Source organism: Rhinatrema bivittatum, unplaced genomic scaffold (assembly GCF_901001135.1).
Source record: "Rhinatrema bivittatum unplaced genomic scaffold, aRhiBiv1.1, whole genome shotgun sequence".
NCBI classification, from domain to species: Eukaryota; Metazoa; Chordata; class Amphibia; order Gymnophiona; family Rhinatrematidae; genus Rhinatrema; species Rhinatrema bivittatum.
Window position 1 is genome coordinate 227,270 of NW_021820728.1, and position 17,084 is coordinate 244,353.

The following is a 17,084-nucleotide window of genomic DNA, read 5'->3' on the forward strand; positions in this document are numbered from 1 at the left end:
TCTGTGTGTTAGAGCCTCTCTATGTGTGTGTGTGTGTGTGTGTGTGTCTGTGAGAGCATGTCTGTCTGTGTATGTGTGAGAACAGTTCTGTGTCTGTGTGTCTGTGAGAGCCTGTCTGTGTGTGAGAGCATGTCTTTCTGTGATGTGCGAGAGCACGTCTGTGTGTGTGTGAGAGAGAGAGAGACAGACAGCATGTGTGTGGGTGTGTCTGTGAGAGCAGTGTGCATGTATGTGTGTGTATACCTGTGTCTGAGAATATGTCTATGTATCTGTGAGAACATATCTTTGTCTGGTGTGTGTGTGTGTGATAAAGCATATATTGTGTCTCTGTGTGCGTCTATGAGAGCATGTCTGTGTATGTGTGAAAGCATGTCTGTGTGTGTTTTTCTATGACAGCATGTCTGTATCTGTGTATGTGAGAGAACATGTCTGTGTGTGTGAGAGAGTGCATCTGTGAAGGTGTGTCTGTGAAAGCATGTCTGCATTTGTGTACATGTGTGTGTGTGTGTGAGAGAGAGAGAGAGAGAGCATGTTCCGTGATTGAATATGTGTGCATGTATGAGTGAGAGGAGAAAGACTGAGCAGCAAACCCCATCCTCTTCCCTGCTAATGCACGACAATCTCAGGGCATCTGGAAATCAAAAGATCCCAGGTATGGACAGCAAGGGATTTTTTATCGATTTTAAGTATTGGGTGAGATTTGAAATATTTTATTGGTCTTTGGAAAATTTATATGAGTTTTATATTATTGGATGTTATTCTGTTTGTCAGATGTTTTGAAATATTCTTTTTATTAGTATGGTTTACTTCTATTGATGATTTATATTTCCTGATTTTATGTTGGTATTTATGAGGAATTTTAATGCTTCTGTTTTTCCATTGTTTCACTGCATACATAGTCTGGCTTGTTGTGGTTTACAGTTCATTTTTTGTCTGCATGTTTCTAGTACTACTTTATGGTCACTTTATTCTGCATTTGCTGAGGGTCTGTTTGTATTTTGCACGTGTGACTGAGTTCACATATTCTGCTAGATTCTAGTGTAGGTTCTGTGTAGGGATCTACAGCAGCTTAATTTTCTGTTTTCCTAATAGTAGGTGTCCTGGCATTATAGGGCCTGGTGTAATAATTGCAGGTTTGCCTATTCATAAGTAGAGTTATTAGTGTTTGAGTGCTGGCAGTTATTGCCATTTTGGAATGGGAGATTTATATTGAAATTGTAATTCATTTTACTTGTGCCTTTCTGAGGGCCAAGCCCATACCCAACACACATTACGATAGCCTTAATACCAAGTCCAAGGGCCTTTTTTTTTTACATTTTTGCAGGGTTTTTTCAGCATTGCATGTAAATATGATATTCATGTTGCAAGTGATATTTTAGCTGAGAAGACTGTAGTAAATGTTTTGTTCAGGGGGGCGGCAGGCTGTAAGTTTTGCACCAGCCCTATCAACAGTGAGGCCCACACCCCCGAGCTGAGGGACCGGAGTCTCAGCCACTTTGCCCTGCCACCTGTTACAGTGGGGACAAAGACTGCTGGTTGGAAGGAGTTGTTCTATCTTGTTGTGTAGCGAGGAGAGTTTGTTCTATTTTTCCTATTTTTCTATGATGGTGGAAGAGGAGAATTTTCCTATCCTCTACAGGGAAGGCGTACCGGTTACTGAATCAGACCAGAAGAATACATCTGGGATAAAGTGCACCATGGACAGCCTTGGGGTTCATGATTTTGCAATTTGGCATGGACAATGTTTTTCAAGATCAAGTAAACTTTTTGTTGATTTTTTTGAATACCACCTTCTGGCTCTCTGTGCTACCATTTGGCGTCTTCTCAGTCCACTGAACCCTCCAAGGTGCGCACAGATTTGGCAGCGTCTGAGAAACGAGTGAGGGCCCTGGAGGTTATATCTCCCCCCCACCGTTCAAACCCCGGCACCCCAGGAGCTGCTATGTTCTGGTCATTGAAAGCATCCTGAGAATTCGATCCACAAAATGAACCAGGAGTTGCGCCTTTTGAGGCTGCATTTAAATCATACCCCTGATTATCCTACTCATAGCTTTATTAATTTGATCATTTTCCTAATAAATGAAATTTGCAAAGTTCCCTTTGTCTGTGCGCTTGTCTTGACTGTAAGCTCTTCAGTCACTTTGTGTTGTTGTACTATGCTGAGAACATGGAGTGGTGCTAGAGAAGGGATAAGTACTAGTAGTAGTAGTAGTAGTAGTAGTGAGTCAATGTTGTACTGCGCTGAGAGCATGAAGTGGTGCTAGAGAAGGATAAGTACTAGTAGTAGTAGTAGTGAGTCAATGTTGTACTGCGCTGAGAGCATGATGAGTGGTGCTAGAGAAGGGATAAGTACTAGTAGTAGTAGTAGTGAGTCAATGTTGTACTGCGCTGAGAGCATGAAGTGGTGCTAGAGAAGGGATAAGTACTAGTACTAGTAGTAGTAGTGAGTCAATGTTGTACTGCGCTGAGAGCATGGAGTGGTGCTAGAGAAGGGATAAGTACTAGTAGTAGTAGTAGTGAGTCAATGTTGTACAATGTAAGCTGGAAGGATGGAAACTTCCCTTCTGAGGAGGATTGGTCTGGGGACCAAGTGCTTCAAACCTGTGGTTTTGAGCTGCGAGGGAAGGTCTGGAGGAAGGTTGTTTATGACCCGCCCCTTACTCAGGGAAGGCTAGAGTACTTGAAACATAAAATCAAACAAATCGTGAGAGAGCAGGGAAACGTGCTGAATCATGGAGCAATAGGCAGGTGTGGCCGGGAAAAGGCTTTTCATTCAGAAAATAGAAAAGAGCACGAGAGAGAGAGAGAGAGAGACAGGGCTGCTGCTGAAATCAGGAAGCAAAGTAAAGCCCCAGTACCAACTGCTCACTTACCACCGCTCTGGGGATTGCCATTTTCAGTGGCTGGACCGCTGTTGTGGAATTCTCTCCCTAACACCTTAAGGCAAATTATTAGTCATAGCGAATTTAAGAAGGCAGTTAAAATTATTTATTCAAGATTGCATATGCTCATCTTGAAAATTGACTACTTCATGTTCTAAGCCACATTTTTTAGTAGTAATTTACCATTCGATTATACATTTTGAAGGAAAATGGTTTATATGAGTTATATTTTATATTCATTATCTCCTTTCTATCTTTGACTATTTTTGTTAAAAATTAGTATATTTATTTTATGAGTAGGGACTATAACAATTTATTGTATTTTTATTCTTTCTATGTCTTATCTATATTTTTAAATCTGATGTTTTTATTTTATTTTATTTCTATTTTCATTTTTTTATTTTTTCCTGGTTAACTGGCTCTATATAATCGAAATATGTAAACCGTCTTGATCAAACTAGTTTGAAAAGACGGTATATAGAAATATTTTTAAATAAATTTAAATAAATAAACCTTTTCTGTTCAACCTCTCTCTATGGTAGAAAGCCAGAATTTCATGCAGCACGAAACTGAAATTAGAGGGGAGAAAGCCTGACCCCAAACATGCAGGAAGCCGAAAAGAAGGTGCTTGATAGCTGAGGCCGATGGGCTGCTGGGAAGAATTGCTGGCTGAAGAAAAAGCCTGTAACTTGGACCGTTCCTCTTTGCTTTGAATGCATGGACTGTGGAGAACCTGCCGGAGGGTTTGCAGTTGCAGTAAAGCTGCTTTCAGGCAGGCCAGAGTCCCATGTGTGGTACATTTACCTGTTTATCACAAACGTTTATATTCTGCCTTTCAAAGACCCCAGGGCAGATGACAACAATATAAAAAAAAAAATACAAAGAAAAAACAATAACAGCAAAGAATAAAGATACAAAATATTAAAACAAACAATATCAGCAGAAGATCCCTAAGTAAACTTAAATTAGATTGCGGAGCCTTCAAATTATCCAAAAATTAAAAGCATGCAGAAAAGCTTTGTTATGTGAGGACTTCAACTGCAAAGCCTTCAAAGAAGGAACTACATGTCTTGCAAAGAGCCATGCAGGAACGCAAGTATGGGGACCACTGCCTTTTCAAACCCTAAAGGCCAAACAGGCAATCTTAAATGTCGAGATCTGTAAAGTACAGGAAGCCAATGGAGCTTGCATAACCCCAGGGGTAATGAGCTCACTGCCCCTGCAGCCTGGCACTCTCTGCCCTGCAGTGCTCTGCCCTGGCACTCTCTGCCCTGGCACTCTCTGCCCTGCAGTGCTCTGCCCTGGCACTCTCTGCCCTGCACTGCTCTGCCCTGGCACTCTCTGCCCTGGCACTCTCTGCCCTGCAGTGCTCTGCCCTGGCACTCTCTGCCCTGCACTCTCTGCCCTGGCACTCTCTGCCCTGCAGTGCTCTGCATCAGCTGGAATGGTCGCATCTCGCTCTCAGGTCACCTGACATAGGCGAGACAGAGCGAGTACAGGCAGTGCCGTTTTCAGATCTGAAGGTCGTTAACAGAGGCCGCAATAATCGCAGAGCATGCCAGTTTTGGAGCTCTAGACAGAAGGGCATGCATTGACAGGGTGGACTCCATAATTACACCCACGTTACGCAGCTCTGATTGTAGAATGAAAGATCATCCTTAAGATCCTGCTCAGGCTTTGGTTTATTACTTCTCAGCTAAAAATTTCAATGAATCGCCCGTTTGAGTTATTTGTCAATGTCGACAGATTTCTACAGGAACCTGGTAAAGATTAGTCGGGTGATTATCTCCTCCAGATTTTGCAGATTTTCTTATGTGTAAGAACAATGATACGACTTTATCAGATGTCGTTCGAACAGGGAATTTTTTTACCCTCTAATACTGGGTATGAGGTAAGTTGGGATGAATATCTAAGGTGGAAAACAGAAGAGTGTTCTGGTCGCAGAAGAAAGGTTCTCATTGTGTGTTGGATCCTGGTCCCATGTGGGTCCTTAATTCTTTGAAGGATAAACTTTTAAAGATTCTTTCCCAGCTGCTTAGTACTGGAAACTTTAAAGCAATCAACGATACGACCAGTGAAAAAGAGGATAGCTCTTTCAGCAGGTGACGTTAAAAGTTGCAGACCAATTCTGAATCTAATTTCTTTGGAGAAGCCGTTAGAAAAAAGGGAACTCAAAGAGCTGCAGCGGGGATTTTTACAACAGCGAACTGTGCTGCATGACAAGCAAGGCGGTTTCATAGGAAGTACAGCACAGTTCGGGGAATGATTTTCTATTAAGAATTATAGATTCTGGCACAGCAGTCATAGACTTATCCACCTAACTTAGATGGGACATTCAGCTGCACGGCTATGCAGCTGAATATCCCCGGATAAATTGCTACATAGCCACACCAGATAAGTCTTATCCGTCTTAAGTTTGGACCTGCTATTGAGCTCGAAATCAGGAACCAAGAGAACAATCAATATTTATTATAGGGGCCACATTATGGAATAATCTAGCTGAAGAAGTTCAGAGACTGATTTTAAATTGTTTCGGAAAGCTTTGAAAACTTTATTGTTCAGGGAAGCTTTTTTACAAAAGGAAGCAATTGGATTATTGGAAAGGTTTGTTTACAAATTTGTTTTATTGTTTTATATTTCTTGCTGGAATCTGCTTAGAATGACGGATCAATATAGGCAGAATACAAAAATGTTAAATAAATAAATAAATAAACTAACCCACAATAATTAGGGTTTGGGTTTTTGTTTTTTTTTGCTGGATTCAGACTAAAATTATTCTGTTTTATCCAAGTATGACTTTCAATAGGATGGAGGTCAATTCTAACACTGCTTTACTCCAGTGTTGCCTCAAAGGGAAAATAAATTGCACATCATCATCAAACATATCTTCTATAAGCAATGCCCAATGACTGCAGTAACTTCCCCAGGAAGGAAGGGAGATTTCAGGATATGGGGGATAGTCTCTTAGATCAAGGGGCAGCAGATAAATATTGAAAGCACAGATCCTTGCAGACCCCCCAGACAGTAAAGGATGAAAGCTGGAGCGTTTCACCACAAACTGCGTCCTGTCTGTGAGGACAGAAGAAAGCCAGGACAGCATCCTGCCTCTGATCCCGCCATCCTGGAAAGAAAGCAGCCCTGAGCCCAGACACCAGCGAGCAGCGCAGGCTTGCACAGACCTCAAGAGGAGCGAGAATGCCAAGCTTATTATCAGACAGGGTCACGGCCTTCACCTCGGAGCCCTCGGGAAGACCCTGGTGCTCACAAGCTTGGGATGCAGAATCCCGACACATTATTACAGGGTCCTCGGCTTTTCCGCGGCTAAGGTCATAGTGTCAGATCCAGGCCCCGGATTTAGCAACTGCCTCCGGTGCCAAATTTCCACAGGCGCTGGAAGGCCGTCGCCGCGGCCATTCCTGAATCCGAGCCCGCTGCCCCGGCGCCGCTAGTCTCCTCCTCGCCTGCGGAGCTTGGCCCCTTGCACGGGTTGAAGCCCCTGCGGGAGGAGGGGGCAGGGCAGGGCACCGCAGAGCCCCGGTTGCAGCTCCTGACCCGGAGCTGGCACCGTTGGAGAAGAACCAGCCCTGCCGTGACTCGGAGGAAGGGAGGGCATTCTGGTAGGATTTGGGCAGGAGAGATCATTCCCCTCTCCCACAAGGATAACTCCCGCTCCCCCCCGAGGTCTGAGGTGAGCACCACCTTAATCCAGCCCTGGTCTGCTCCATGGGTTGAGGATGGCCCCTTTAGGCTGAGAATGGAAACCTGTACAAAACCTCATTGGGAGCACAGGAATGTTGTGACCATTGCTAAAGCAGAAGGTTTTAAAAAATCATAAAACAAAAGGAAAAGCTTTGAAATGTTAAACATGGAAGCTCTCACCATTGCACCGTGTCACGGTCTCCCAGAATCTCTTGGATTTCCTCCCTGCATTTTTCCTGGTGCTCCGGGTACATGGCCATGCAGTACAGATCCAGGAGATGCCACTGGCAGTGGTGTCGTGACCCTCAAACATGAAGGTGTCCACCTCCGCGCGCAGGTCCGCGTCCGAGAGTCCTTCTCCGTTCTCATCCTAAACAAAACCTCCAAAATTATCAACAGGACACTTCTAACTGCTTTTTTACGTTCCTGCAATAAAATGCCACATTTAACCAAAAAAACATATGGATTGTGTGGGGGGGCCAATAATCAAACTGCTTGCACCGGTGCATATACCTGGCGGGGGAGGGGGGAGTTGCACTAAAAATCTAAGCAAAACTGTTGTGTGCACAGTTTTTCTTTAATTCTACGCCCCAGGAAGAAGAGTCTGCAGCCACTGCCGATGGACAATTTACGACTAAACACTAAACCAGACCAAGAAGATCCCTAAATAAGAAAGCCCCACACTCCTACGATTTCTGCACTTGGTATCCGTGTGGGCAGCCGATCGCTGGTACAAGAGTGAGTGTGCACGTGCAAGCTGACTTCCTCTCCCCCCAAGAATGCCTCTGAAAGTCCGCTCGCTGTGGAAGCCCAGGGCTACTGTTAGCCAGGCCCAGCAGGGCTTTGAAAACTGCTCTCATCCAGTTTCCTCCCCGAGCGACAGGAGGGGTCCACAGGCGTTCGCCCCACTCTGTAACAACTGCACCCTCTGCACGCCAACAGGCTACCAGCCCAAGTGGCAAGTCACTTTGCCGTATTGATAGCCCGTGTCTCGTCCATACCTTAGCGCAGAGAAGAATGTCCAGAAAATCCAAATGTCTCTTCTGCTGGATCTTTTCCAGTTCTTTCTCGTTCCTAAGGATGCGTTTCCTCTGATTTATCACTGCATCTGTGCAGGAGGATGAGAAACGGGCTTTCTTATGTGGTCACAGATAAATAACTTTAGGGGATGTCTCTGGCTTAAGGGGGCTCCTGAGAGCTCACTGCAGGGGCTTCATTGGTGGAAGGTGGGAGGAAATGGTGAAGGTAACATTAATTCTGATACCCGAGGAGACAAGGTCACACAGAGAGAGTCAATGGCAGAGCTGGGATTAGAACTCGGGCACGGGGAGAGACGGAGGCAGGAAAAGGTCTCAGCCTCGCTGGCGTTCCACTGCCGTGCTCTGAGACTGTGAACCCCTTCTTCCTTCCCACCATTGCCTCCTTTTAATGCTGAAATAATCCGTGAAATTATGGCTTGTGCTGGAAATATCAGCAATATTTAGGGATCGACATTTTTTTCCCCAAATATAAAATGTGAAGGGAATGTATGGGGAGTTGATTTTTTTCTACAAACTTTGGTGGGAGCCTGGGCTGCTGAACCGTCGGTTTCCAGAGGTCACCGCAATGTCCTGGATTTGTATTTATTTATTTTATTTGAACAGTTTTATATACCGTTGTGCGGACAAGGTCCATCTCAACGGTTCACAATTTATGACAGTAAAAAGGGGAAAATAGAAAAAAATACAATTTTATATTATAAATATCAGTAAAAACTATATTTTGCCCCACTCTGTAACAACTGCACTCTCTGCACGCCAACAGGCTACCAGCCCAAGTGGCAAGTCACTTTGCAGACGAGTAAAGTGAATATAGGAGTCCCTAGGCATTTTTTTTTTTTTAGCATGTTTTAACCTTTTTACTTATATTGCTTTTACTTTTTAGCCTGTGGAGTTTTCTACAAATGGGCCACGAGCAGCACCACTAAAGGTGTCTGCCCAGTAAGGACCAAACCACAGCAGAGCTTCAGCCCGGTCAGAGCCTGCCCCAGCGCCTCTCACTGCCACGAATGATAAAGGTGGGAGGGAGGGAGTGGGTTTTGCAGCTGAAGGAACCGTGGGCCATCATTTGCTGCTGCCAGAGGTTTTCCCCAGTTAAGCCTCACCCTCCTCCCAGCCACCGCAGTCACAGACCAGAGCTTCTTTTGGACCCCAGTAAGCCCGCACCTGCTGAACGACAGCTGGGACCCCCTCCTCACCAGGGGCTGCCAGACACAGGAATAAGAGCCGAGTGCAGAACCTCAGCCTGCTTCTCATGCATGCTGGCCCTCAACCCTGCCCAAAAGGGAGCTTTTCCCTCTCTTCGGACAGCGAAGACAATTTCAGCAGGGCTGCCAGGTAACGTACGGACAGGAAGGAACCAACCTCGCCGGTTTCTGCACCTGCTTTCGTGTTGCTCTCTCAGACCTCACCCTGCCAGCTGATGGTTGATGCCTTCTGCTGTGAGACTGAACTTTGAAAAACTGAGTCACATCTACAAACCTAGCTACCAACCTAACCTGGCTTTATAGAAATGGGAGAGCCATGTCCTATTGTTATTTCAAAAAAAGACTGAAAACCAGAGAACTGAGTCTTCTGTTGTTGCAAAGCGTTGCAAACATGACTGCCCCATGTTGTGCAGAATCGGAGAGCTTAATTCGGAATGATAATCATAAGAGTTTCCCCCACTGTCCTCAGCTCTAATATTCTCCTTCACCAACCTTTCCTGCTACTGCAAAATGCGAATATAAGAAGAAGGCAGGGCAAGCATTCCGCATAGTCCTGCTGACACAGAAGCAGATGGAAACGTTGAAAGCACTTAAAGCTGTAGATACCGAATTTAGCAGGCTTCTGGATGGTCAACCTCCCTTTCCCCTCCTGAGAATCTCAGCAGCCTTCAGACTACAATGTGCTGCCACCTCAGCCTGACAGCGTGGAGTCAATTTGCTCTCCTAAACTGCTGTATTTCAGATTCCCCCTTTTACTTGGACTGGGGAAATGTTCCATCTTTCTTCTCGCCACAGGCTTGCGTTTTGCAGCGAGCAGACGAATGGTGGGCTGAGAAAAGGCATTCAGGAAGGGCCATGTTGAGGAGCAGAATACCTGTGTGCTGGTGAGCCAGTCTGCAGGCCTTCCGGAAGCGAAACCCAGGGGGCTCAAGTGGAAAATGAGATTGCTGTGCAACGGAAACTGGCGAAATCTGTAGTCCACCAGGCAGCAGAGGTCAAAAATAGCTTTGATGTAGGAGTTCTCACTACAGGGAAAGGAACAGAAAATTTTATTACCTACTAAACAATCAGGAAGTTCAGAACTGCAGATGCCACCTATCGGTTCTGCAGCACCGCTACACATTCGGGCCGACGCAAGGTCATGATGTGAGCCGCTCTCCTACCGCGCCGATCTACCTCCCCCGGGCGCCCCATGTGATATTTAAATGGGCTGCCGTGGTAAAAAGGAGGCACTGGGGGAAAATTGCGCGTCCCTAGCGGGCACCCAGGAGAGGCGGCTGTCAGTGGGTTAGGAAAAAGGACGCCCAGTTTTATGACAACCTGTGCACAGCCGCGCTCCTTAATTCAGCATCTGCTTTCCTAACCTGACCACCAGTGACATTTTCTTCCCCTTATTCCTTTTTTCTGTTCCTCCAACTTAATATCAACATGACATTAAGTCAGAGGAACCGAAAAAAGGAACAGAAAAGCAGTATTTTCTGCTTTTCTATTAACTTTAGGGGCTCCTGAAGAATTAACGCCGGCTCCGGGGCAGGGCATTAATTTTTCAGAGTAGAAATGTACGCGTCGGGCGCACGTTTTTGTTTTGCATAGGAGGAGGGGGGTAATACCTAATAACCTCATTAACATGAATTTACATGTGATGAGCGCTATTAGCTAGGCGCTGGTTAAGATGTACATTTTGGACTCGCTAATCCCCCCTTATTGCATAAGGGGTTTTGGATGCGCATCCGAAACACGCGCCCAAGCGTGTATAAAGCCGTTTGCTCAGCCGAGCGCGCTATATTGCACTGGCGTGATTTTGCAGAGCCGTGCAGAAGAGGCCTGTTCTTCCTCCGGAGACCTTACAGTCTGTAGAGACAGCATAAATGGGAGGCTTCACAAAATGTATTTGTTACCAATGAAAAACCTGGTTAAAATAGACAAGGCTAGATCCAAGAAGAGCCAGGGTGTAAGATTTAAAAGCAACCTGATGAAAGGTGGGTTTTATAGGGAAGGCTAGAATATGGTCAGAGACCCAGCTCAGGAGGATTCTGCCAGCCCTGTGGTGCAAGGTGAAAAGCACAGAGCCAGGAGGTGGCAATGGAGGAGGAGGAGGGCACAGGTAAGATCAGAGTGCACGAGTTGGGGCATAGAGGAGAACAATTGAGAAGCTGCAGATTGAAGGCTTTTGTATAATAGAAAGATTAAGGGGCACTCCATGAAGTTAGCATGTGGTACATTTAAAACGAATCAGAGAAAGTTCTTTTTTACTCAACGCACAATTAAACTCTGGAATTTGTTGCCAGAGAATGTGGTTCGTGCAGTTAGTATAGCTGTGTTTAAAAAAGGATTGGATAAGTTCTTGGAGGAGAAGTCCATTACCTGCTATTAATTAAGTTGACTTACAAAATAGCCACTGCTATTACTGGCATCAGTAGCATGGGATGGACTTAGTTTTTGGGTACTTGCCAGGTTCTTATGGCCTGGATTGGCCACTGTTGGAAACAGGATGCTGGGCTTGATGGACCCTTGTAGGTGCAGCCTTTTAAGTCTTAGATGATTTGAGATGGACTCTGCACAGCTGTAAAACATAGTCCATGCATAGGTTTTCAAGTTCCCAAGTTGTGCCTTTACTTTTGGAAACTTAAGGCATAGGATTGCAATCTTCAAATGTAACCGGAATCTCTTATATTCCATTCAAGACCATATACAATAAGCTGCAACAAACTCTGCTTCTTCCAGATGATGCAAGAGTGATCCCATTCAAAGTATAGACATCATCTGTTATCACAGACCTCATTCACTTCTTTCCAATCTACAGAGCCAAAGCAATACATTCATTACATGGATATCCCTGCATCACCTGGGGGGTCAGTTCCTTGATCCCAAGTTTGGCACAACTACAGGACTATCAGGATTTTCAAAGGCAGTGGGGAAACATCCTCCAAGATCCCATAGCTAGGAGCCTGTCTCCAGTAACTGGGGCTCAGCCTCTAGGCTGCAGGTCAGGCACAAGAGTTAAGAGAACTGAGACGTAAAAGAGTTGACTTGATTTAACCAATCTCTTCGTTAGGATAAGCTTCAGCTGCTCCCAGTGAAGCTCCTTAAAACAGTCCTTACTGTTCCAGGGAGGTCCTTACCCCTCCTCAGCTTAGAGACAGCCTTCATCCCCCTCTAAATAGAAACACAGAAATGACGGCAGAAGAAGACCAAACAGTCCATCCAGTCTGCCCTGCAAGCTTTCACGTTTTTTTTCCCATACTTATCTTTTTCTCTTATCCCTTGTAAGTGACTTTTTGTTCTATTTCCCTTCCACCCCACCATCGATGTAGTTAGCAATGCTGGAGCTGCATCTAAGTGAAGTATCTAGCTAATTGTTTAGGGGTAGTAACCACCGTCATAGCAAGCTACTCCCACGCATGTTTATCCAGCCTGTGCAACTCAGTCCTTGCTGGTTGTTGTCCGAATATAAATAATCTTTTCATCATTCCCCCTGCCGTTGAAGCAGAGAACTATGCTGGATATCATTGAAAGTGAAGTATCAGGCTAATTTGGTTTGGGGTAGTAACTGCCGTATCAAGAAAGCTACTCCCCTGCTTTTTTGTGGATGCAAATCCTTTTTTTTCCATTTCCTCTTGCCGTTGAAGCATAGAGCAATGTTGGAGTCGCATTAACCGTGTGTATGTTTATTTAATTAGGATATTAATCTCCAGGTAGTAGCCATCATTCCTGTAAGCCACCCCCATGCCTCTTCTCTTCATTCACATCCTCTAGACTTTATGGATCCACAGTGTTTATCCCACGCCTCTTTGAAATCCTTCACAGTTTTGGTCTTCACCACGTCCTCCGGAAGGGCATTCCAGGCATCCACCACTCTCTCCGTGAAGAAATACTTCCTGACATTGGTTTTGAGTCTTCCTCCCTGGAGTTTTAAATTGTGACCCCTGGTTCTGCTGATTTTTTTGCAACAGAAAAGGTTTGTCGTTGTCTTTCGATCATTAAAACCTTTCAAGTATCTGAAAGTCTGTATCATATCACCCCTGCTCCTCATTTCCTCCAGGGTATACATATTTAGATTCTTCAATCTCCCCTCATAAGTCATTTGATGAAGACTCTCCACCTTTTCGGTTGCCCTTCTCTGGACCACCTTCATCCTGTCTCTGTCCCTTCGGAGATACGGTCTCCAGAACTGAACACAGTACTCCAGGTGAGGCCTCTAGTGGTTCTCATACTTCCTGGAAGGTACAATACCAAAAGTGCCCACATCACAAGAGTACATGAAACTGGGAAATGCCAGCATGGATCCAGGGTAAACTTAGTAATTGACTACAAGGAGCCTATGAATAGATGAAAGCTGACCGATGGAAGTGAATGGGGAGCCAGTGTGGTGACTTGCAATGTGGGGTTGCATGGTCACAGCAGCATTAGAGGAAGATAAGTTGCACAGATGAATGGTTTTATACATTGTGGTGAAGTTAGATGACTTTAGTGCAGGGGTGGCCAACTCTATTCCTCCAGATCCACAAACAGGCATGCTTTTCAGGATATCCAAAATGAATATGCATGAGATCGATTTGCATACAATGGAGGCAGTGCATGCAAATCTTTGTGGATATCATGAAAAACCAGGCCTGTTTTTGGCTCTCAAGAAGAGGAATTGGCCACCTCTGCTTTAGGGGGAAACTTGTGAGGAGCAGGTTGCAGAAATCTTAGTGGGAGGTAAAGAGAATGGATAAGGTTTTTGGTAGGGTGTTCAGAAAGGATGGATTTTAGTGATGTTATAGAGAAAAAATGGTTCATTTTAGCATTGTTTTGAATGTGTGGAGAGCAGATTGTAAAGTTGAAGATGACCTCAAGACAGAAGCTGAGAGGATTGGGAAGATGACCGTATTATGCACAGAAATAGAAGAAGGGGAAAGGTGATTTGAAAAGAAATACAAAATGTTCTGCCTCGGCCATGTTAAGTTTAAGGTGGTGATGGGATATCCAGGCAGTGATATGAGACAAACAGGTTGAGATTTGGGATTGAATTCTAGGTAACAATTCTGTGCAGAGAGGTAGTTCTGGGAGTTACCAGCAAAAAGATGGTACTGAAAGATATAGGAGGAGATTAAATCACCAAGGAAGAGAGTGTAAAGCAAAACGAGCTGAGGGCTCAGGACAGAGCTCTGGCGCACGTCATCGGATAATGGGATAGCGGTGGAGGAGAATCCCCTAGTGCCTGTGTTTCCCAGCTCTCACCTGGAGGTCCAAGCTAACACGTTGCGCTTTCAGTCTATCCATAAAGAATAAGCATGAGATAGATTTGCATACATTGGAGACCCATGGTATGCAAATCATCTCATGCATATTCATTTTGGCAATCCTGAAACCCTGACTGGTTAGGTGGGCCTCCAGGAGAGGGCTGGGAAACACGCCACTAGGTGAAAGCACTAAAAGTGCAATGAAAAGGTAAGAGAAGAACCAAGAACGCCAAAACTTTTCAACGTGCTCTGGAAAAATGATTTAGACATGAGGATGCAATAAAGAATGTTTGCAGCCATCCTGAGGATACCAGGTTTTAAAAATGTTTTATTTATTATATTCTGCCTTCTGACACTTCAAGTGGATTACATTCAGGTAGGGGGAAAAGGGGAATGGGATTCAGACAGCGACCAACCAGGGCTCCAACTTATAGGGTCTAGAGAAACAAATAAGCATGGGGGTAACTTGCTGGTGCGGCGGTTATTACCCTTAACTATTAATTAACTATTATGCACTATTAATGCAGCTCCATCACTGCTCTCTGCTTCAATGGCAGGGGATAACAGGGAATTGGATTCAGACAGCAACCGAGGGCCCTGACCTTTACGGTTTGGGAAACTGATAAGCATGGGGGTGACCTGCACGGTGCGGCGGAAGCTGCCATGAACTGCTGGCAGACTGGATGGACCACTTGGTCCTTTTCTGCCCTCATTTCCATGTTTCTAAGTTCTATGTAGGTATTCTAGCTATTTCCCTATCCCCAGAGAGCTCATAATCTCAGGGCCTCATTTTCCTTAGTAAGTCAGGCCCTAAGATGGTACCTGAGATAATGGCGGGTGAAGGGGCTTGCCCAGACTCTCAAGGAGCAGCAGCAGGAGTTCAACCCTGGCTTCCTCCTTCTGCTCTACCCAATAGGCTGCTCCTCCTTCAAATTCAAGCAGACCAAGATATTTTATTAGGCACCTGGTGAAGCCAATTTTCAAAACTTTTCACGCAGGTAAACGTGTGTTTGCCAGTGTAAAACAGGCTCCTGAGATAAGTTTGTGTCTGTAAAACAGAGGGATATTAGCGGGAGGCGGGTGGAGGCTGGGGGCATTAACGTGCGCACAAAGATTTCATTCTGCAATCTCCGTGCGTGCTTTTCCCCCATGGATTTGACCCTCCCCACACAGAGAGCAAGTACAAAACCTGCGGGTACTTTTCAGGTCTGATTTTCCCAGGAAACTCCCTGAGGAGTTTCCTTCTGAAAATGCGCATGCAGTTATGCGCAAGACTGAAAGCTCCATGGGGAGCATGGAAATCACCTCATTACTGTATATTCTGCATATCCTGTTTAGTGCACATTCAATACACAAAGTAAAGCTCCAGGAAATCGCAGTCATTAGTGGTTCTGCAGGGCCTGGCAGTGGGTAGTGTAACAAGGAGCTCTCCCCTGGCTCTCCCAGATGCAGTCTCTGGCATTTATTCAATTAGAACTCCTTAGTAACAAAGGCCGGGAGCCTCTGCTGAGTCCCCTTCTCAATCAGCATCTCTAGGATGGCTTTGAAACTTGCCGGTACTTGCAGCCTGGCTTGGCCACTGTTGGACACAGGATACTGGGCTTGATGGACCCTCGGTCTGACCCAGTAAGGCAGGTTCTTATATCACTTTTGGCATCCTTATCTTAGTTTCCAGTCTCTTTCTCTCTTATAATGCACACAACATTGCAAGATATTGCTTGAAGAGCATTTCATTAGGACTTCAGCAGTAAGAGGTACTGACCTATTACTCTGGCAGTCGGTGTGGCAGCTGAAGGCGCATTTCATGATGCTGTCCAGGGTCATCAGGCTGACGTGCTGGAAGAGTTCCACTGGCTGGCCGCCCGTGATGAGCTTTTCCCACTTATCCTAAAGCAAAAGGAGAAAGATATGAGAGAGGAATCCTCTGGAGTTCCATTCCCAATGGAAATCCCACCTCCCGCGTCCTCCCGCTGCTGCTTCTCTGTTCAAACGTCAGGCCAGTCATGAAGCCATGGCCCATGTTCAGCAAGCTGCTGAGATTCTCCCTGGTGCATGCATGCAAATGAAATATAAAAAGCCACCATCGTAGGGCCCGGGTCCTGATGTTAGTCTGGCTCTAAAGAACTAGCGACCTACTCTCTTATGGAAGGTTGTGGTTGAATATAAAACCTGTGCATTTTCTTTGCTACTGTAGAGAAAGATGGAAGCTTTGGCATCAAGGAGTAATAATGATCTCTCTATATCAGTCTGTTCTTGCTCTTGCAAATGCAGAATGTGAGTTATTTTATTTCATTTTATACCTCGCCCTTCTATGAACACCCAGTTAAAAAATAACACAGCACTACTGAAGGGCAATAAAGCAATGCACCTACTACATAACCACAACAAGACATCAGCAGCTGAACTGGACTGAACTTACCAGGGGACAGAGGTACAAATTAATACGTTTTCTAAAAAGTGCCTTAAAATCAGCAAGTCAACGTCTCATTTGTTCCAAAGGAAGAAGAAAAGCCTTCGACCAGATGTGTTTAAAAATCCTGAAATATGAAACAGAAGATCAGTAATAGTCCTCACCAGCATGACATTGGTGGAGTCGGACATCAGCTTGACGTAAGGTTTCAGGACGTCGTAGTGAAAGCCCGAAGTCAGCAGCTTGCGGTGCTGGAACCACTTTTGCCCGGAGAGGAGCAATAATCCTTTCCCTGTCGGGGACAGCAAAATCAAACATCTGGCCACTTCGCTTGATGTAAGTGAGAGCTGAACTGCATTCCCACACACCCCCGCTCCCTGGACTGGCTGGGGGATGAGGATGCTGCAAAGGCAGAATTCTGGGCCCTGATAAGAAAGGAGTCTCAGCCACTGTACAATGGGGACAAGACTTGGGGTACACACACACGCACTAGGTTACGGAAACAACCACAGTCTGAACAACAGCTGGACTAGACGAGGGCAAGAGGAAGTTAATAAAAGAGGAAAAGGTAAGGGTAATGAAGCCTAACAGAGGTCGGTTCTGATTGAACTGGAAACTCAAAA

General features: G+C 45.3%; 1 protein-coding gene across 1 annotated transcript in view; it reads right to left on the reverse strand.

Moving 5' to 3' along the window:
* Window positions 1-16,753, reverse strand: part of LOC115082034 (cytochrome P450 4B1-like) — a gene marked incomplete at its 5' end in the record, with an annotated part of 35,536 nt that extends 18,783 nt beyond the window's left edge. The window contains 7 exon segments of the mRNA XM_029586297.1: window positions 6,762-6,852; window positions 6,855-6,951; window positions 7,583-7,689; window positions 9,701-9,742; window positions 9,745-9,851; window positions 15,814-15,938; window positions 16,626-16,753. Coding sequence (XP_029442157.1) covers window positions 6,762-6,852; window positions 6,855-6,951; window positions 7,583-7,689; window positions 9,701-9,742; window positions 9,745-9,851; window positions 15,814-15,938; window positions 16,626-16,753 — 697 coding nt within the window.
* Between the last annotated feature and the right edge of the window lie 331 nt (window positions 16,754-17,084).